Source organism: Eublepharis macularius, chromosome 12 (genome assembly GCF_028583425.1).
Source record: "Eublepharis macularius isolate TG4126 chromosome 12, MPM_Emac_v1.0, whole genome shotgun sequence".
NCBI lineage: Eukaryota > Metazoa > Chordata > Lepidosauria > Squamata > Eublepharidae > Eublepharis > Eublepharis macularius.
Window position 1 is genome coordinate 38377734 of NC_072801.1, and position 20994 is coordinate 38398727.

General features: G+C 44.3%; 2 protein-coding genes across 3 annotated transcripts in view; both read right to left on the bottom strand.

The window, feature by feature from the left end:
* Window positions 1–289: 289 nt before the first annotated feature.
* Window positions 290–5184, bottom strand: GJD3 (gap junction protein delta 3). The gene is made up of 2 exons (XM_054995388.1): window positions 5104–5184; window positions 290–1206 (listed from the first exon to the last, which is right to left on the bottom strand). The coding sequence occupies exon 2, from the start codon at window positions 1199–1201 to the stop codon at window positions 290–292; it is 912 nt and encodes a 303-aa protein (XP_054851363.1). The 5' UTR covers window positions 1202–1206; window positions 5104–5184.
* A 5939-nt stretch (window positions 5185–11123) lies between these two features.
* The window catches only part of TOP2A (DNA topoisomerase II alpha), a 34460-nt gene continuing 24589 nt past the window's right edge, over window positions 11124–20994 (bottom strand). The window contains exons 25-35 of one of the 2 annotated variants that reach the window (XM_054994812.1): window positions 20855–20946; window positions 20124–20279; window positions 19203–19286; window positions 17132–17329; window positions 16779–16881; window positions 16450–16587; window positions 16216–16357; window positions 15546–15610; window positions 13421–13531; window positions 12455–12654; window positions 11124–11732 (exon numbers count right to left, since the gene is read on the bottom strand). In XM_054994812.1, coding sequence (XP_054850787.1) covers window positions 11592–11732; window positions 12455–12654; window positions 13421–13531; window positions 15546–15610; window positions 16216–16357; window positions 16450–16587; window positions 16779–16881; window positions 17132–17329; window positions 19203–19286; window positions 20124–20279; window positions 20855–20946 — 1430 coding nt within the window. In that variant the 3' untranslated portion in view covers window positions 11124–11591. Of the gene's footprint in view, window positions 11733–12454; window positions 12655–13414; window positions 13532–15545; window positions 15611–16215; window positions 16358–16449; window positions 16588–16778; window positions 16882–17131; window positions 17330–19202; window positions 19287–20123; window positions 20280–20854; window positions 20947–20994 lie in introns of both variants that reach the window. The other variant, XM_054994811.1, reaches the window with a different exon arrangement.

The following is a 20994-nucleotide window of genomic DNA, read 5'->3' on the forward strand; positions in this document are numbered from 1 at the left end:
TCTGCGTTTTTTACTGGTTTTATCCCCAGCAATAGCCCAGCACTAGCATCTTGTAGCTTACCAACCCAACTTCTTACAGGCTCCATCCTTTGAAATGCACCTATAACAGATTTGTCAGTTGTTCTTGAAATGAAATGGATGCAAAATGCTGAACTACAAAGGACTGGAGCCTTTCTCATTATACACCGGAATGGACCAGATATAGCATGCTCAGTTCATATGCATGATTATTCCAGCCTCAGAAATTTCCAGCTCATCCAACAGGCAAAGTGGCAGCAGTTCCCATATCTTACACTGTCAAGTCGGCTCTGGCACAAGAGCGAGAAGATCTGCTGCTCTTGGTGGAGCTTTTGTGATGGAAGTGGGCTGGGGGCTCATAGCGGTTGGGAATCCCATCATGAGCTGGCATACCATTGGCTCCGTCGTCGGTCGTGCCAAGAAAGTGCTGAGATTTTTCATGTTTCTGGTTGGACCAATTGTCCTGCTGTTCATAAGAGGCAGAGGCAGGAGGGGCGATAGTGCGGCGTCTCCTGCACCGGTCCTTGAAGAAGAGATGCGCCAACTCCACCAAGCTGAGCAAAGCTGAAACCAGCCCCACCATGAAGTAGAACTGGATGAAGATGGTCTTCTCAGTTGGCCGAGAGACAAAGCAGTCAATCAAATGAGGGCACATAGGATGCTTACAGATGTACTGGTATCCCACCTGGAAGCCATAAAGCATCCACTGCCCTATAAGGAAGCCGATCTCTGCCAAGATCCTCACCACGACATTAACCATATAAAAGGTTTGGATGTTTTGGCTGCGTTGACTGGGCTGGAGCTTGAAGCATGCTTGGCCCTTCTGTCCAGCCTTGTTAGTCTCTCCCTCTTCAACTTCTTCCTGGCTACGGTTAATCTTTGTGGTCTGGTGCATGGAGTAGATGACGAAGAGGACGGCTGGGGCAGAGAGCACCACAATGTGAAAGACCCAGAAGCGGTAGTGGGAGATGGGAAAAGCCAGGTCGTAGCAAATCTGCTTGCACCCTACCTGCCGCGTGTTACAGTCAAATTCTTCCTGCTCATCGTCAAAGACATCGCTGCCCACTGTGGCCAGGATTAGGATGCGGAAGATGAGCATCACCACCAGCCAGAAACGTCCTACCATGGGCGAGTGCTCCTGCACCGCATCCAGAAGGGAGCTCAAGAACCCCCACTCTCCCATGGCTGCTGCAAGGAGAAAATGCCCATGAATACAGAGGCTATTTTGCCCACATCTGCGCTGCTGTTAGAAAGTTCTCATGTTTGTTAGTGGACTGCACAAAGACTGCACCAGATGTTCAGTGGGAGTTTTATGTCTCCTGGACCCACACATGCCCTTTTCTCCTCATAAGTGGTAACGTACCCTCCCCTCCAAACAGGGCCATTTTAGGAGGAGAAAATGTCATAGAGGGGAAGGCTGAAGCCACTTCTGTGTGCTGCAGTCACAAGGAGAAAAGGCTTGTGTGAGACTGGGAGGCAAAAAACTCTCACCTAATGTCTGATGCAAAGACCCCATGAACACGAGGAACAATCACACCATACATGCAAACATGGAATAACATTGAGGACTTTAACAAAGATTTTGCAAATAATGGTTAAGCACGAGGACTGCCTTGGGCTAGTTGTTTTTAAGGTGTGCCACAACTCTCTGTGGAAGCAGGAATTTCTGGTATGTCTGGCTGTTGCATAGACAGGAATCCAGCCTGAAGTGCTAGCCCCTCCATGGCTCAGCTCATTGCAATCAATACAAAACCCTACCAAAGCTTGGGGGTGGGGGGAAGAGTGGCATATGTATTGCAAGGTGACAGGAGCCTCTCTGCTTTGGACTATAATTGAGCCAACCTAGCAAATCTGATCAGCCACCAGTTAGCAAGTTTTGTGTTGGATCCAGCCAGAATTTTGTGCTCAATCTCGCCCAACTGTCTTGCTTAATACAGCCCCCCTCCCCAGTCCACAGGGCTTGCGTCCATGCAGGTTCCATGATCCCTAGCGTAGGCTTTTTCACAATCCAAAGGGACCCTTGTCCCTGGTCTTTATCTCCAGCAGAAATGTCAGATGGACCCAACGTGCTAGGAGAGGTAGCCCATCAAAGGCCAGTCATGAAGAAGCTGAAAGTTGGCAGTCTTGCCCAATAACTGTTACAGGAACTACATGGAAGGAGCTTTCCTTTCTCTCTCTCTCTCCAAGAAGCTCAAAGCATCAACCGGCAAGCAACGCCTGAATGTCTGTCCTGGAGAGGGCTTTCCACCCTCCCCACACCCATTCTTCTTCCAAGGCCATTTTAACTGAACAGCCACTGAAAGGGGCATGACCTTGGCAACACTAAAAGAGGAGAGTGTGTGTGTGCGTGTGCGCCCTGCTAGTGAATGTTTTGTGTCTGTTGCCAAGTTATCTGGAGAGGGGGCATGATAACATCAAATAGCTTGATCCAGCGCAGACCTGCTGAATGTGAAATGCTGCTGCGGGCCAACTGGGACAGGACAAGGGACTCTCAGCTGGAGACTGGGTGGGCGCACGAAGACGATCAGTACAGATGTATCCTGTTCTACGAAGGATTCCTTAGCGAAACTGGGCTATTCATATCGATATTTACGCCCAGCATTTCTCCTCAATGGGAACCCACAATGACTTACAACATTTTCCCATCTTCCATTTTATCCTCGCAAAACCTACCCTGTGAGGTAGGTCAGGTCGAGACAGAATGACCAGACCATGGTTACCCTGTGAGCTGCCCTGACAAAGGGAGGATTTTTACTGGGGTGCTTGGATCCTAGCCTAAAAATTGCAACAACTAAATTTATTTTTAAATTATTTTATTTCATTTATACTTTTGTCTTTCTCCCCAATGGAAACCCAAAGCAGCTTACGCCATTCTCCTCTCCTCCATTTTATTCTCACAACTCTGCGAGGTAGGTGTGGCTGGGAGTGTGTGGCTGGCTCAAGGGCACCCAGTGAGCTACCGAAGCAGAGTGGAGTTTCAACCTGGGTCTCCCAGATCCTAGTCCAACATTCTTACTACTGTCCCAGACTGGCTCTCCACATTTCTACACACACTGGAAGCTGAGATACAGGCAATTTTAGAGTTAAAGCTAGAGACACATGTCATCCTTGCACCTAAGAAGTTTTACTGAGTCTTTGGACTGGGTAGGTCTCCTGGATGGAGGAAGGCTGTCTTAGAACAGTAACTCATGGGGAGATGCAACAGGAAACCTCCTCCAACAGCAGCTCCTTTTGCCCCTAGATGGGACTGAATGTTGCACCTGTTGTTGTGCTCCAGGAAAATTATAACCCATCTTCTGCAGAGGTTGTTTGGAATGGGACAAAGCTATAGCAGTAGATCCTAGAGAAAGACACAGCAGGTGAGTTTTGTGTTTAGACGGGCACTTTGGGGCACAGGAGCCCTGACTGGCTTTGTTCCATTCTTAAGGCACACTGCCAGCTCCCGTGCTGCAGACTAGCGTTCCTTAGCCCACCCTTTGGGAATTACTGATACTGTGCTAAGTATAGCACAGTACTTAAGTAAGCCAGACAAGAAATGGGGGAGGGCCCATAGATGGGGAGGGATTTGGGATGGTGGAGGCCTTGCCATGATCCTTCTGGGAACGCTGCTTGGCCTAACCAGTCTGCCACACAGAAACTCAACAGGCTTTGTTTTATGGGGGGCGGGGGTGATGCAAAGAATAGCTTTACTGATTGAATTGCTGCCTCTCGTTCCATGGTTGAAGTATAGACTGAAATGTTTTAAAAGTGTTTGAAGTTCTTCCCCTTCTTCTCTTTTTCAGTTTTGATAGAAAATTAACACAACATTAAAGTGTTCTCTTATGACACAGTGAAAATGCACACGTTACACTTTATAATGGTTTCGGCCTGCTCTCTTTTATTCCTTTGGCAGCTACAGCAACAAAATGTTCAGTTGCAAATTAAAGACCAATCTCCACCCACCTGTGGGACGGAGATTCAAGGCCAGGCTACTCTGAAACATGCACGCACGGTCCCACCTCCCTGAGTCATTTCTTTGACATCCCCTCAACCCTTCAATATAGTTCATCTTTCCATTTTACACCCGAAGCTGGGAAACAATTCTCATTTCAGGGTGGCACCCACTTCTGCTTTCCTTCCTTGTAGCAAAGGAAACAGAACAGATGACTGGTTGAAATAAGCGTAAATCCACTTTTTAATTCTGCATATTTAGCATTTCACAATACTGAAAGATTAGAAAATTTAAAATAAACTATATTGGGCTCTGGCTGCTGCCCTAGTAGAACATTTTATATTCAACGTTCTCAACGTGATGAAAAAGACTATTAAAAGCAAGTAATTCCCTCTGTTGGTTTTTATTAATTAAACTGTATACTCATATTTGAGAGAACTTTCAGTATTAAAAAAACCCCACCCGTTTGATGCATAATTGCATTATCTGGCATTTACTAAAAGAAGATTAACAGTCTAAGGTTGGAATCATAAAAACACTTTGCTGAGAGTAAGCCCAAGCCAATAAAATGAAATTTACTTCCAAGAAGATCTACTTAGGATTGTTTCCACATTAATTGACAATATCAATGCACATGTTGCATATCAGTAGCCATTTAGCTAGTTCATAGCACAATAAAATTATAGTTGTTTGCATACAGTTTCATTTTCTTAGCCTAGGACAACTCTCTCGAACCATTGGGGCAATTACATATCTGTAATTATATTTCTTTTAAAAAGAAAAATAAAGATTGTTTTTAAAGTGAGGCTTTTACCAGTATTTATTTTGAACAAAACTAATCACTTCTCAGTTCAGCTGCTCCTTTCAATTATGTTTGATGCTTCATTCTCCTGTATTTCTCTTGCTTCTAAAAAACGTACAGAATACTTGGCAGGTTTTTTCCCCTTCACGTTTCACTGTCGCCCTGTTCACTCGTCTGGAGTGCTACGAGCACCTTTGGGCAGAAGTTTTCCTCCAGCCCTGGTTCTTTCCCCTTAGACCTCAGCATCCTTCCCTCCATCAAGTGTCCCTCTCCCTCACCTTGACAAAAGAGGGAATCCTATAGGATGAACAATGCCTGGAATCACTGAGTAATTTTTTAAAAGTTCACTCACCCTCTGCCAGTTGAGGGCCACAGCCTGATCCTTATGGGCACTTCTCTCCAGCTCTTCTTTTCCAAGAGGAGATGCAAGCGGGTGTCCAAAAGTTAATGTTGGATGTGCAAAAATCCATTTCCCCAAATGTTATCACTTTTGCTATGCACCATTGATCTACCCAGAATGTGGCTGCAGTTTTCTGCAGCACCCAGAGGAAGCAGGGTCCCAGTGCCTGCTGATCTCTCTCCTCTCTGCTCTACACCAGCAGCTCCAGTTCTGTGGGCATCTTTTGTTCTCTCTTACTAGGACAGTTGCATGCAGTGGGGGGGGCAGGACCTTCCCTCTAACTCTGCCTGTGCACTTTTAAAGTGACAGGCCTGTCACTGACTGCTGTGTGGCACACCTCCAGGCTAAGAGGATAAGCCACAAATCTTTGTGGAGAGGGGAGACCCAGTCTTATTTCTTTGGGGACCACAGGCATGAGTTATGACTATCAAGCCCTATCCTTTAAAAAAAAGTAATCCACCATTAAAACTACAGCACAGCATAACAACTATGGAAAAAATAGTTCTAATGCCTTGTAGTTGTATTCCTCTTTTTCTTTCTGTTCTGAAGCTCTTCTTACCATTATTTAGACCAGGAAGTGTCTCAGAAGGCAACTGAGGACTTCCCACTGTTCCAAGTTATCCAACTTTCCCCCTTCCTTCCCTTAACTGAAGATGGATTATAATCAAAGTACACCACTGGTCCAGCTAGCAGAAACATCTTTCCCAATCTAGGTTTTTTTCCAGTGGGGATCTTGGGGGACGAGCATTTCTATGCCACCTTTCCTCTCAAATAGAGTCCCCAAGCCAGCAAACATCAAAACATCTCAACATTTAAAATAAAGTGTGTGTTCACACACACACATACACACAGAGTACAATCATATAAACACATGCAGTGTGATCTTTTAAGCTCCTGGCCTCTGAGTCACCACACAAACCACCCTGAGAATCTATTAAATCGCTGATGAAAGATTTACAAAGGAAGGGAGTTCAGAGAGCACAAAGGTTTACAAGAACTTCTGAAGAAGTCTATCAAAGGGCAGGAAATGGAATTCTTCTGGAAGTGAATTCTCTTGATTTACTGTCAAGGATATCCATTTCTGCTATGGATTTTTTTAAAAAGGAATGATTGTATTTACAGTGAAATGGTAAATAATCTCATTGACTTCAATGGATTTAAAAGGGAATAACGGTGTTCAGGAGAGGACCACCAGTCGAACAGCAGTTTATGTCATAACCAAACACATTGACTTCAATATGCTTACACTGGAGGAGTAACCCTGTATTAGAGAGCACTATAAATCAGCCAGATTAGTTAAAACCCTTGGATTGCCTAAGAAAGTGGTATTAATTTGGCATCCCCTAAAATGTTATTTTATAAGGTAAGTACTTCGAAAAACTGCAGATTACAAATACCTGTTTAGAACAGCTCCTTGCCCTCCCAATACAGGAAGGAATTTCTGTTCCAAAGAAAATTCCTGCTGTGAGAAATAGAAATTTAAATCCAAAATGAAAGGCCCCTTTTATTTCAAAATTTGTTCATATAAGGAGCTATGCAGATGTAATCACTTGATTAACCACTAAATTAAAACATACATTATTTAGTAGGATTCTGCTAATGTATTATTTTTGCCTTCTGTTTGTAAGCCAGTCATAATGTATTGTATGAATTATACTCTCCCTCTTACATTGTTTTGCTAAATTTTGTAATCCACTTTGAGTGTTGGGGAGAAAGGTGGACTACAAATGAAATAAGACATAAGCTATAAATATTTGTATAATAGTTTGAAAAAATCACATCCAAGCCCTGGCTGGCATAACTGGACTATGATGGGAGTGGCTAAGCCTTGACCTGGCTTTCCAACTAATTATTGGGTCAGGGTTCTTCAGCCCACAGGTTGGAGCCTTCAGATGGGCTATGACCTATGAGTCCCTGTACAGCAGCTTTGTGAACCTGTGCAAGGGCCAACCACTTCCCACCCCACCTGTTGGTCCTCCAGTGCTCCAAGTGTGCTTGAAGTGCAGAACTCTCATTCCCCCATATGTGAGGTCACAACCCTGGCTCCTCCTCTTCCTATCACATGACTCTGCTGACCTGTCATGTACTTACAGCTCCTCATCTCTAGCATGCACAACTAACAAGCCAGGAGCCAGACTTGTAACTCAAAAGTTTACTCCATTTTATTTAAAGAGCGGTCCCTTGAAAGTCCTCCTTGAGATCACAGAATTTTCAGCACACATTTGATGGGATCAGTTAATTCTCAGTACCTTAACTCCTTCTATGTCCCCAAACCCCTGATTAATAATTCCCAAGTGTGGAGACTCTCTTAAGAACTAGTGCGTGTGCGTATTGCCACCCCCCGCCCTGCAGTACACCCTTCAGCACAAACAAGCTTGATTTACAAGCCAGGTAGCCTTTTCCATCCACCCTATAGCATAACTTTTGGGAGCTCACATGCCCTGACTGGGAGGGAAGGCATCTGCTTCCTTCCATAAACATGCTCATTCCCTGTTTAAACTTGTTTCCACCCATCCCCCCCTTTCTTTCCTGCAGCTGGAAAAAAAAAGAAGGCAAAAAAAAGGGGAGATTGAGAACCAGGCTGGGTTCTCCCCAAAGTTGGCAATGCAAAGGGAGGAAACATGGTTGACTGGTTGTAGCAAATAAACCTGGGATCCTCAACATGGGGAAACTGCTCCCATTTAGTGGCATGGAATTGGCAGTGCCCTCAGTTCTTCCGCAATTTCTGTCTAGCCTCTGCCCAGCTTTTGTTGTTCACTGTAGCTGCCAGCATATAGATTAATAGGAACCGTGGCAAACAGTGCAGCAGCACAGGTACACGTCCCGCCACCCCCCCCCCCCCAATTGCCACATTGGCAGCTAGGCCATAGAGGGTCAGAGGGTCTTTCTGGGTAGTAGGTCAGCAGACAGGTTGGCTAGTTGCCCACTTACCTGAGTAATGGTTAACTAGCGGCCTATATTTCTGGCTTCAGTGCCATGGCTGAATAGTTGTTCTTCTGCTGGCAGGGCCTTGCCATATGGTGGTCTTCTGAAACCTTGTTGCTATCTGAAAAAGGCAGCTTCGATGCTTGCACCTCCTTGGCAGAATGAATCTGAAAGCTGTTTCTGCTCCAATTTGCAGCCAGCACTGGGCTCTTTTCCATGCAGAATAAGGCTTCCTACCAGGAGACAGCTGCCATAGCACATGGAGGTGCTCAGCCAAAATAGCTGTCAGCAGCTGTTTGTGCCACCGTCTAGTGGGCAGTTCTGCCATCTAAAAAGAGGGGAGCGGTTGGTGACTTGAGTCGTTAGTGTGTCAGCTGGGACCATTTAAGAGGTCATGCTAGGCCTCCCTCCCATCAGTTCAGAAGTGCACCTCAGGGAGTTATGGCTATTTGCCAGCTATCTGCTGTGCCCTGGCTTGGATGGCCCAGAGCAGCCTGATCTTGGCAGATCCTGTAAGCTACAGGGTTGGCCTGGTTAGTACCTGGGTGGGACATCTCTCTTGCCTTGAAAACCCCATAGGGTTGCTATAAGTCAGCTGCAATTTGATGACACTTTCTTCCAGCACTGTCTATACTGCAAACTTGATACATACTAGAAGCAAGTGCCTGGTTAGCAGGGAAAGGTACTGAACTTCACAGCCTGCTGAATTTGAACACTGGATACCTAAAGAATCTGATGTAACTTGAAAGCTTGCTTCCAGCATTTTGATTAGCTGGCCCAGTAAAGGATACCAGTCCACTAAACTGCTATAGCCCACCCCCAAAATTGCTTTATAAGAATCACTGGCAGCTGCATGGAGCCAGTGACTTACAGTGTCATCCTAAGCAGATCTATTAAATCCCACCCTAGTCCTATTCCATAAGGCTTGCCCCCCAGAAACATTCTTAGGATTGCACACTTGCCAACAGCTGGCTCATTCAGCACTTTTTTTGAGGCATCCAGAGATTCTTGTGTCTTGTATCTGAGAGGCTAAGATAGCTTGCTCAGATCCATTGAGGGAATTCCCCTTCAAGAAACACTGCCAACTGTATGTACATGCCATCATCGCACAACTTCCAGAACCATACATTGCTTTAAAAATCTGGGTGGGTTTTTTGGGGGGAAGCAACTCAGAAGCCTTTAAATAGTATGGCACAGGGAGGCAGAAAAGTGTTAGTTGACTCTATGAACTTATCCCTTTCCGCCCCCACCCCAGTGGAAAATCTGACAGCTCTTACCACACTTGACAGCTTTCCAATAAACACTTTGGTCTAACTGATACAGCCTTCTGGAATGCCATTTTGATGAGCATGAGGGAAGGAGCTACATTAGTACCACAACCTAGACGCTGAATATCATGTCAGGTCTTTGCATGCAAGATGATTGGATCATTCAAGTCATTTCTAAGAGGGGAAAAAAGAATGTACCTGTCTTGTGAGTTCCCTGTAGCATTCCATACCAGGTCTCTGAGCCTGGAGTTCTTGCACACCTATAAAAGGTCTGAGTGTACTCTGCCTCAGCTCTCAAAAATCCAGAGATCTGTTCAAGGATGATGTGTGGCTACAGCACAGAATTTGTAGCATAGATTTTCAGCCACAAGGAAATGCGGGGATAGTTCCCTGCTTTGGTCTGAAAGGATCTCAACCCTTGTTTGAAGTAGGGACTCAGGGGAATCTCATCCCACTCCCTCCACCCAGTGCCCCACCCACCAAACAACAATTCAATTCTGTGCCTTGCCTCTTTTGTTCCCTTCTACTTTAGCACCTGGGACAACATCCCACTCTTAAGTCACTACAGGATGAGCAACTGTAAAAGCTTTGTTAACTGGAAAGATTGGTTAACCAGCATGCCATCGGAGCAACTATGGGAAGGTGCTGGTCAAGAGTCACCCAAGTCCCTTGCCCTCACACTGGCCAAGTGAATTAGGCAGCTTCCAGGAAAAAAAACTGTTAAATAGCAGCTAGAAGGAATGAAGAAATGCATATATGAACACATTTTAAATTGAGCAGAACAACAATTTATCCTGAATGAAAGAAAAACTGATCCTGAACGAAAGAAAAACCAGTTCTTATCTAGTGAACTGCTGTTCTGATGGGACAGTTCATTCTCAGTTGAGTTAGGTTCTGCCTCCTGGGATCAGGAGGTAAGAAAAGCAGTTTTGCTTTGTATTTGGGGGCCTCTCTTTAAACATTCTGAACCTCTAAAAACTTTTTTTTCTTATTCCATCATCCTTCCAGGATTTTTTCTCTCAAGGGCTTGTAATGGACATTAATGAGATAAGTTCAAGCTCCCCGGGGGCAGCAGGCTTGCATACACACTCGTTTAACTCCAGACAGAAAACATGAGTGGAAAGTTAAGAAAAGCCTTTCTATTGCAGAAGACAAGAAAGTCAAGGGCAGCTGCATAGCAGGCCTTCAATGCTCTTTCAAACGCTCCCACAGGAAGCTAGACTTCAGAGCACTTCCTGCACATGAACGAAGTTGAAAGACTTGTGCAAGCCACCATCGTACATCTTCATTGCCTGAACATATGAAAAGCCTCAAGAAGACCACTAGTCCGTTTAGGGAACCCTGGCTTTAGGAAAATAATTAAGCCTTGAAGCAGGAGGTCCAGGAACCTTGGAAATTTCCCAGGTGGGAGAATATAGCCCAAAGCCCAGACAACAACCACAAGGGATAGTTGGGTGCCACCTGGACAGCTCCTGTTTACTTCCCTTCAAATCTACTATAACAACCTTGGAATTAGCAGGACCACTGAAATATGCAAAAAGAGTATCCTTGTGCAAAATGTCACAGAAAACTAGTTTCCGGCAGCAATTGTTTGGTGTTAATTTCCAACAGACAAGAACTCTACAGATTTTGTGCATCTCCTCCCTTCCCCAAATACCAGTCTGCCAATGAAACCTGTAAATGAGACGGGCTTGCCTTTTAGTTCACAACTATGTAAGAAACCTCATTTCAGGAGGCACAGAAGTGAACACATATTTATAAGTGAGCAGAATTCCCAAGTATAGTCCTCCAGCAGAAAATAAGTTTATTAAACTAGTATAAAAGCAGTGGCTGGAACAGTGTACAAAACCTTGCAGAAAATACTTACACAGAAAGACAAAGAACAACACAGAAAGACAAACAACAGTGGCAAAACTTTGTGTTGGCTATTGCAAACTCTTGGCATATTGCTTGAAAAGCAGACACCACCTTTCAAATAAAATTAAAGGAGAGAGACATTTCCCTTTCCTTCACGCATGGTCACCCTACTGTGTTTTTATCACTGAAGTCAAGTACCATGTTTTGATGCCTCTTGCCAGAACAGCTTGCATTTTTTTAAGGAAAGGGATAAAAGGGAGGCAAGCTCTTGGCCCCCTGCATCTGCTAAAGAAGAGTTTTAGAAAGCCATGTTCATATTCACATACGATTGTGCAGTCTCCTAGTTTCCTTCATGCAAGCAATGCTGAAAGATGTATATATGTTTTATTTTCACATTTCATCCTCTGATTCTTCCAGATACTGAACGGGCTTCCTGGCCCGCCCTGGCCTTTCACGGGCTACAGGTGCAGAAGGCAAATCGTCATCAGAACACAAATCAATAGAGAATGATTCATCCACTGCCTTGGACTTCTGAAAAGAAAATGAGGCGGGGGGAGAGAGAAGAGAGTAAGTTCTCCAGTGATGGTAGAACGTGAACACACAGACTTAGGGTAAGCGTAACTCCTCATATAGGGCACAAAGGGTCACCATTTAATCTAGGCAAATGTAATTAGGGATTAACGCATAGTTCCCTAAAAAAGAAAATGTAATGATCTCTCCTTGGCCTATAAGCAGTCTATAAGGTGGTCAAGCATTACGCATGAGAAAGAGCTAGACAGGATGAGGAGGTACCCTGTAACTTCATAACTCAGATGAAAGCTGAACTTCCATATTTTATGAGCATCTTGAATTCCTTACAGCAGTGATACCTGGTAGCTCTTTTGAGCAACAGCTTAACACTTGCCCCATGTTTCAGGAAAGCAGGAAAGAAAAGGCCCCTATAAGTGGAATCTTTAACCTGGTCTAAACTCGAGCAAGTTCTTTTTCTTTATATCTTGGTTTTCGTCCCAAGGGGATCTAAAATGGCTTACAGAATGAAAAATACAATGGAAACAGGCCGGAGAAGAGGGTAAAAGGCTTCTGAATGTAGACAGATACCCCACACACATGCACATTTTTTCTTGGGGATCCCAGAGACAGGCAAAACTCCAAAGTTATACATGATAAAAGGCAGTACAGTGACCAAAAAACTCCCAATCTTGCAATATGGGGGTGGGGGGGGGGGGGAGTAACATGATGTGAAGCAAACAAACCTTAAGTGCTGTTGACTTTTTAACGACTTCAAGGTCAGCATCAGAATCCTCAGAAGAAGAAAAGGCAGGCTTCCTTTTGGTGGCCGTCTTGGCCCTGGAAAGCCCAGGCTTTTTGGAGGCTGCTTTATCTGCTGTTGCCTTCTTGGGTTTCAGAGCTGCCTTTTCCTTGGTGAAAGCATCCACAATTGTAGGCTGATTATCTAATACAGCAAAAAAAATTGTTAGATATTTGCTCTTTGTAGCTTTCTAGCAAGACATGCCACAGAAATCTTTTTGAAGCTACATCTCCCTAACAAATTCTGGGGAAGTATCAGGACAGTATTTATGACTTGAAGAGTTCAACATTACAAGCACTCCCACTAAAGCATAATTTATGTGGCAAAGGATTTTGTGGGAGGGAGCAGCACAACTGTTTAGAGGGAGGTACTGCCCTTCCCTTTGTATTGCTGTTGAATGACAGCTGTAATTCCACACTTTTCAACTGTGGAAATGCAGTAAGCAGCAGTCACACAAAATGGTTACTGTAATCAGTGACAAACTTGACACTAAAATAACTATCCTGCAAGATGCAACTGCCAAAAAAGTTTCCCCCATAAAGCCTTAGTTTCTACCTGTTGAACAAAAAGCACCTATTCACTTTCTCCAAGGCAAACCAACCAACTACAATATAATCAGCTTATGAACACTGAAGGCTCCAGTTAGATGTGGCCTTTTAAAGAAAGCAAGTTTCTAGGCCATATCATTAACACTGGTATTAAAGGCTAAAGTTACAAAATTGAGCTGGCTGCAAGCTTCTTGTTCCCTCTCTTGCCAAAAAGTCATGCAAAACCACACCAACTTAATTTATTGTAAGGCATGTTGGAAACAGGGAAAGCAATTATTCTCTGGCCACCAAGGCCAGAATTAGCAATTTATTCAAGTGACAGAAAACATATACGAGAACTTCAGCAACAGTCCTACCGTCACCTTTTACTTTCTTGGTTGGACCTCTTTTTCTTGGTGCAGGTTTTCCTGCCGTACTAGTAGAAGGCAAGGAAGAGGCTGATGTAGCTGGCTTATCAGAGTCCAGGATGTCAACTTGAATAAAGAAAATCTTCAGTAATTAAAGAATTCTAACATTTAAAACTATGCAATCAGATCAAGCCAAGCAATTGTACACAAAAGTGCACAATGAACATGGAAAGGGTTATCTTTTTTCCTGAATTTAGGAGAGCCGTGGTGGTGGTGATTATGACACATCCCTACAGTAAGCCTGTAGGGGGTGATGTCTGCCAGCTCACTGCAGACTCCTTCCTTTTCATTTGCAGCTTCTGAGGGAAATGCTAAACATCCAGTTCCCAATACAGAAAGACTAGAGACTGAAAGTGGAGAGAGGGGGACACAGATGAAGTATAGAGAGAAGTGTGCTCTACAGAATGGAGAATAGTGGAGGGAGGGTTAACGGAGAGGTGTTTGGAGAAACCTGAAAATGCAGGCAAGACACATACAAGTACTTAACTGAGTTCTTTAGTCTACAGACCAGACTTCCTGGCTATCTTTGAAACTTTGGCTAACAGCAGTGTTTTGGCAGCACCCCAGTAAAAAGTCAGAATTCAACTGGGTGGTGCTCAACCGCTCCTGCTGAACACCCTTTCAGTGCAAGATAGTGAAAACATCGTCAGCCCAGTACTTCCTGCTTGGCACCACAGCCTAGCTGAGAGCCTTGTTATTCCAATATACATACACCTCCTGACTAAGAACCACATTTTTGAAGCTCCCTTAGATCCTTGGGCCTTGCACAGCCAGAGATGAGAGAATCAACATTTAATATCAAACCAGAGCATCATGTGATGAAATGGGATTGCTAGAGGAAGCAGTGTGACTCCTGTGAGAACTCCTGATGCTCCAAGCCCCACTGTACACCAAGTCCATGATCAGTAACTAATCCTTGCGGGACAATAACTCAGCCTCCTAGGCCACTCAAAAATATCCTTCACATTGTAAACTTATCAAACTCAAAAAGGTAAGGCAGCCTCATCTCCTGACTCATCAGCATCTTCCCAGGCTGAACTCTAGTCATCCTGAGCCCTGCCATTTTGAATTGGTTTCCACCCCTGAACCTTTTTTCATAACTAACATGAAAACAACAGAACCCCTTTTTTATTCAGTATAGGTAGAACATGATCTAATTTCTCCCTTCAACGTCTACCTCGATGTTCTACCACCCCTCCCCTCTTCTCAGCTCCAACCTCCTCACTTACCTTCGGATGGCTGGCCCTACAAGTCCTCTGAGCTCCCTAGTTCGCACTCCCACCCTCCCGGGGCTCCTTCCTCTCTGCTCCTACCTCCTTTCCCTCCACATTTTTGCACACCTCCCCCAAACCTTGGCCGTTTTAACACACCTGTAACCCTCCGGAAAATCGTGCACAACTCACAGCATGATGGCTTCTTCATAGCGTGATTTCCTGTCATGACATCATTTAATGGTGTGATTTCTGACATCATCACACCACTAAACAGGGTCATGATGGGAAATTGCACTATGAAGATGCTGTTGTGCCGTGAGTTTTGCGTGACTTTCTGGAGGGTTATAGGCGTGTGAAAACAGTTCTTCTCCATACACAGGTGGTTTTTCTTTGACAAACCACATGGGAAGAACACATTCAGTTAGGTGAAAATTAATTCTAATTGGACACTAGGATTCTTGGGAAAATGAACACTTCCATTAGGCTAAGTCAATTGTTAGGCCTATTAACTGCTGAGAAGTGCCATCTGTGCTTACCACTTAGGACTGATCTGTGCCTGAAGGCAATTTTTCTTCCTTTTCTTTCACTACTCTGAAGCTCAGTTAACACTTTGTTTAAAGCATTCTCCCCCCCCCCTCCCCATTTTCTTCTAGGCTTTGCCAAGTTTCTCTTGGAGCCATTGATTCAGAGCTACATATGTAGTAACACTTACAACAGCATACCCTGACGCTGGTCTCCATTTGGTTACAGGAAGTGCCCAGGTCCAGGGCATTGCTCTTAGACACTCAAGCCAAGCTAATGGGACCTGACAGATTCTTGCTTTGACACACTGAACTGAGATGATGTCAGTGGGGTGATATGCTTACTTGAGATGGAACTCTGGACTGTGGGTGCTTTCCTTTGTTCTTTGACTTCCTGTTTGTTGGCTTCCCTAGAACACAGATTCAACAACACATTTAATCTCCATTCCCCCCATCATTTTATGTGCTTCAGAAAGCACTCAGTACCTACTCCACACCCAAATTAGGATTATCTATAATACAATGATTGAACACTGGATCTCAGAGGAACACTAGGATAGAAAGAATTGGCTTTTCTATAAGACACAAAAGAAAACATACTAATGACTTCCATACAACTTTCGTTTGGGAGATTGGGATAGCTCAACATCACGCTGTTGAGTATACTTAAATCAAAACAAGGCAGCCAATTAACTTTTTCAGGACCAACCAATATTTGTAAGATTCATGTGTAAGATTCAGAGTTCCACAGAATTTGTCATCATACTTTAACAGCAACGGGTGGGGGTGGGGAAGAAAGCTGTTTCTGGAGGGCCAGCGCTAACTGGAGATATATTTTTATCCCTTGTGATTTCCTTTGTGTACCATACAACTCAATGAAAATTCTGCGCAACATAAAAGCCTGTACACTGCTCTGTAAATACTGGCTGGGCCTCAGAAAAATTTCTAACTGTATTTGAGTCTTTTTCTAATGGGCTAAAACAATGATCCCTTTTTATATACTCAAGACACTCACTTAGAATCAGCCTTTAGCTTTGCAGCAGGAAACTTCAAGTTTTCTTCAGAGACATCCTCATCCATCTCCTGAACCTCAGGTTTACAATCCACATCACTGAAGTCTTCTCCTGAACTGGAATTGAATGCGTGCAATGCTTTTTCTATTGATGCAGAACATTTAGAAAAGAATGTTAACAGTCAAGATAGCACGTTCTTGGCCTCTTTCCCCAAATCTAACACTTTATAATCTTACCTGCTGCTTGGCGACGTGGTAGGTTTTTAGAAGGCAGAAGCTCTATGTTATCCTCTTCTGATTCTGAATCAGACCATGGGTTTCTTTTTTTCTCTTTTTTTAGTGGCTTGAATGGCAGAATGGATTGTTTCTTTGTATCTGGAAATAAAAGACGTAGATCCGAACGCAGGGAAAAAACCCTGAGAAGAATTGGACATAGTGCATGTATTTCAGCTTCTCCTGTCCTTTGCAGTTATACAGGACATATCAATATCTTTGGAACAAACTAAAACCAAGTTCTAAGGAAGCAACAGCGAAAAAAAGTAAAGACTCCCGTGAATAGGCCTTACCCAGCTCTGTTTTAAATTTCTTTGTTAATCTTTGTTTAAGATCTGTTGGTTCTTTTTCAGACTCTGGTGACTCTCCTGGATCCCCATGCTCAGTTTTTTCACTCTAAAAAAAAATTAAGCAATCATCAGAATGAAAGGGCTAAAAAGAAGAAACAAAACAAACTTCCGGTGTTTTGGTCACTTTAAAAACTACTGCAGGAACAAATCAACTCCTTTTGCTTACTTGTCTTCCCCTCACTTGGCATTCCCATTTTTGCTGTTCCCATAACATTTTTTGTACAACCAGAACACGACTGTTCCTATACATCCACACACCCCAATGCATTCTAGAGGCCAACACTTCAAAGTTATACCTTGATTTTTCTTTTTAATTTCTTAGTTGCATCCATTTTCATTTCCTCAGTCACGCGGGGGACAACCCTCCTGCCATGTGGCGAAGGCATGACTTCTTCCAAATGCAGTTTCTTTACTTTCACCTTCCCTCCTTTCCCTTTGATGGGCTTGCCTGTGGCTCCAAGCATCTCCTCCTGTTTTTCCTTGGCTTCTAGGTCCTAAAGAGAACAACAGATACGAAACATTAATTGTGAGCTGAAACAGAAAAAGGCACCAAGTGTCTACACCATGGCTCATTTTTAGAAGGGGCAGTACACCTCAAGATAATTGTAGCTATATTTTTTTTTAGCCTGCCTACCAATCTGTTGATTCTCAAGGCAGTTTACAATAGTTTAAACACACACACGCTGCAACAAATAACAACAGAGTTACACTTCTCTAAGTCCATTTAAGCCAACTGTAAGAGTCAACAAAAGCAGCATGAATGAACAGAAGATGATCTCACATGTCAGCAAAGGCAACTGAAAACAACAATAAAACATTTCTACCTGGCCTTTAAAGGTCAACAGTGTAGAATTCAAGCATATAACAGTAGGGAGGAAGCTCCAAAGACAAGGCATCACTGCAGTGCAAGCCTTGCTGCCTCCTGCAGCTGCCCAGCACTCTGGATCTATTGCACTTGCCCATCAGGCTTTGGAGGCAGCATCACAGAAGTTTCATTTGGGTGGCCTAACTTTGCTGTGACCAGTATGTAGATGACTGTGGCCAGATCACTCCTTCCAGAAAGAGCTGCTGCTGCAAACTAGCTGAAGTTGATAAAAAAAACTGGTGCCATGTACAACATCCTGTGGATCTACCTAGTGTGTGGGATCTAACACAGCTTCCACATTACAAGCTTGTCCCTTTGAGTACAACACAACTCCATTTACAAGATTCTCAGCCCGTGGTTACACAACCAACAACCCATCCTGTCAGAACTAGAGTTTCAATTGAGTTCCCCTTCCCTGCTCCAGCCCATTTTCAATGCCAGGCAGCTGTTTTGAATCCCACAGCCCCATCTGAACCTGATGAGTTAAGTTGCAGGTCATCCAGGCAAGGAAGCGTTCTTTGTCTCTGTCATCTGAGGTGATACAATAAAACCCTGCAGGACCACATGACAAATACCATAGGGGCCAAACTGCTGCCTCTCAGCATAACCTTCTGGAGAGGTCAGCTAGGTAGTAACAGAACTACCAAAACACAAAGCACCCATTTCCTATGCTAGTCAGTTGTCCCGGCAGATGTCCCACAATGACATAAGTTGTTCAGAAGTCTGGGGGGGGGGTGATGGCTATAAGCAGAGTTGTGCCCCCCTCATTCTCTCAATAAGTTATCCATTAAAGCTAACCAAGGAAGTTGAAGCAAATTTAAAAAATTAACACTAGACCATTCATATTTCATGCAGAAAGCCTGGAGTTGCAAACCACCACCCATTTGAGGACTTTGTCACCCAAAGATGATATTGGCAACAGGCAGATAGACCTTAACATCATTTGAATCCAAAGAAACCAGTATGTGTAGTTGAAAGCAGCCCTTCCCTTAACAGAGCATTAGCTATCATCTGGACCAAACCTTCCCTGTCTGTTGATGGAACAATCGAAGCTGGACATGAGTTGAGCATGCAGGCAAGACACCCCCACCCCAAGCAGTCTGTCAACACTCTCAGGCCACAGCAACTGAAATGTGTCTAATTTCCAGCTCCAAGACTGACCTCTGCTGACATCCTATTGTACTGCAAACATGGCAGTTCTTAAGGTTCAAGTCGATCTGAACAATTTTATTCTTAAACTGTCTTGCATTTAGGACTGGTTCCTATGCTCTTCCTGCAGACTTTTCTGCTTTATGCCAACTTAAAGCCTTTTGCTTCAGATGGTTCTCTCCAGTCTTCCTACTAAAGCTTTGGACCCAATGGGGCCACAGAACCTTGTGCTGAACATACATGTAGATACTATGCCCAACGTAAGTATGAAGAATGATCAGGAACCAATAGATACAAGGTAGAACTTGACCCATCACTTAGAAACCAAGAATCTTCCCCAAAGAGTCACATACATCAAGAGCCTCAACAAAGGCTGCAAGGTCTTCTTTCCATAAGTCGTCAGGATTCTTCCTTTTCAGATTTTCCAGCTCAGCTTCCTAACAAAGACCAATGAGAAACAGCTGAATGTACACTCAAGAGTAGAGGTGGGCCCAGACTGGGAAAACCCACTGGTACGCCCCTTCACACCCAGAGCCCAAACTTGCAGAGAATCGTCAGCAACCTCTCCTCCAGCCACCCTCCCAGTTTGGTCAAGATTGCATTTCGGACATCCGAGTTACAGACCTCCAAAGTGGCCGCCCTCAGGAAACTCCTGTAGATACTGGAGTCGCAAATGCCAATTGACTTGCATTGGCTAGGAGCACCAAAAAATTGCAATGATCAAAATCAAACAGAAAAGGTGAGGGAAGAGCTCCCTCACTCACCACACAGACACCTTCCCAGCTGTTGCCTAGGAAATTAATTCTTGCTTCTTGCTCACATAGAGAAGAATGGGAGCTCTCTGGTTGGCAGGCAGAGCTGCCTATCAAGATGTTGAGGACTAAGATTGGTGTTGCCATGGCTGCAGTACGCCCACCCCTCCGCTGCCTAGGGAATTCATTCCTGCTCCTTGCTCCATAGAGCAGAATGGGAGCTCTCTGCTTGGCAGACGAAACTGCCTATTAAGCTTTTAAGGGCTGCAAAAGGTCTGCGGACATCCTCTCCATTGCCTAGGGAATGGATAGATCGATGCTAGGATGTCTGGCCTTACAGACTGGCCCAAACGGACCAAAATTCATGAAAAGCGTGAGTCCCACGAACTGTGTGTTTACAAACCATGAACCAGGCTGGGCTGTGCAAAATTTTGGCCCATTTTCCGGACTGTGCCCACATCTACTCGAGAGTCTTTAATTCTAGTGCCTCTCAAGCTTTTGCCAAACAGCCACTTCACCTACTTTGTCATCCCGCTGCTTGCACAGTTCGTCCTTTTTTTCCTTAGTTAGGTACCAGAGAGGCATGTTGAGGAGATAGTTAAAATCTGGCCCAGTGGCTGCACCTGATTCGTTTTCCTTCCCACTCTCTCCATCTTCTTCTGTCTCCTCATTCATATCCTGGAGTTGGGGGGGGGGGGGGAGAAGAGTGATGAAAATGAAGCCATTTATTAAAATTGAGGAAGGTTATGCTAAAATAGTTGCTGAAGCTGCTCACTATTGGCAGCCCTCTCCTAGTCTTGTGAATTATTGAGGCAGTTGCGCACTCCACTTGTCCCTTTAACTATTTCCACTTCAAGTCAGGAAACAGGGGTCACAGCAGATTTCTCAGCTCTTCGTTCCAAGCCTCTCAGCCACAACTCTTGAGCCCAGAGGTGAGGCAAAGCAGAGACAGCAACACCACCACTGTATTAGCTGCCCAGGCAGCAATGAGACTGCCCTGTCTTCAGTGGTTAAGATGAGATTCATGATATTAACTGGAGAAGAGGCTTGCAGCTCGCCAACTGCAGATCCAGAAGTACTGCTAGCAGTCCAAGTGACTGATTAAGTTCTACCTCCTCAAGGACTGAGCTTCCCTCTGAGATCCAAGCTTTCCCCCAGCCTCCAAGAATTTTGATGACAGAGACTTTAAAAGACAGAAATAGTTGTAAGCAGCTAGACTAGTTAAGAGACAGAGGCAGAGATCTCTCCAGTACCTTCTGCTGGGACTCTTTCCATCTCTTCAATGGATCAGAATCATAACCCCTCTCAACAAGGATCTTTATTATTTCTTTCTTGGGCTTGTTTTCTAGGAACAAAGTCATTTAAAGATCACCATGTGGAATCAGTCCACATG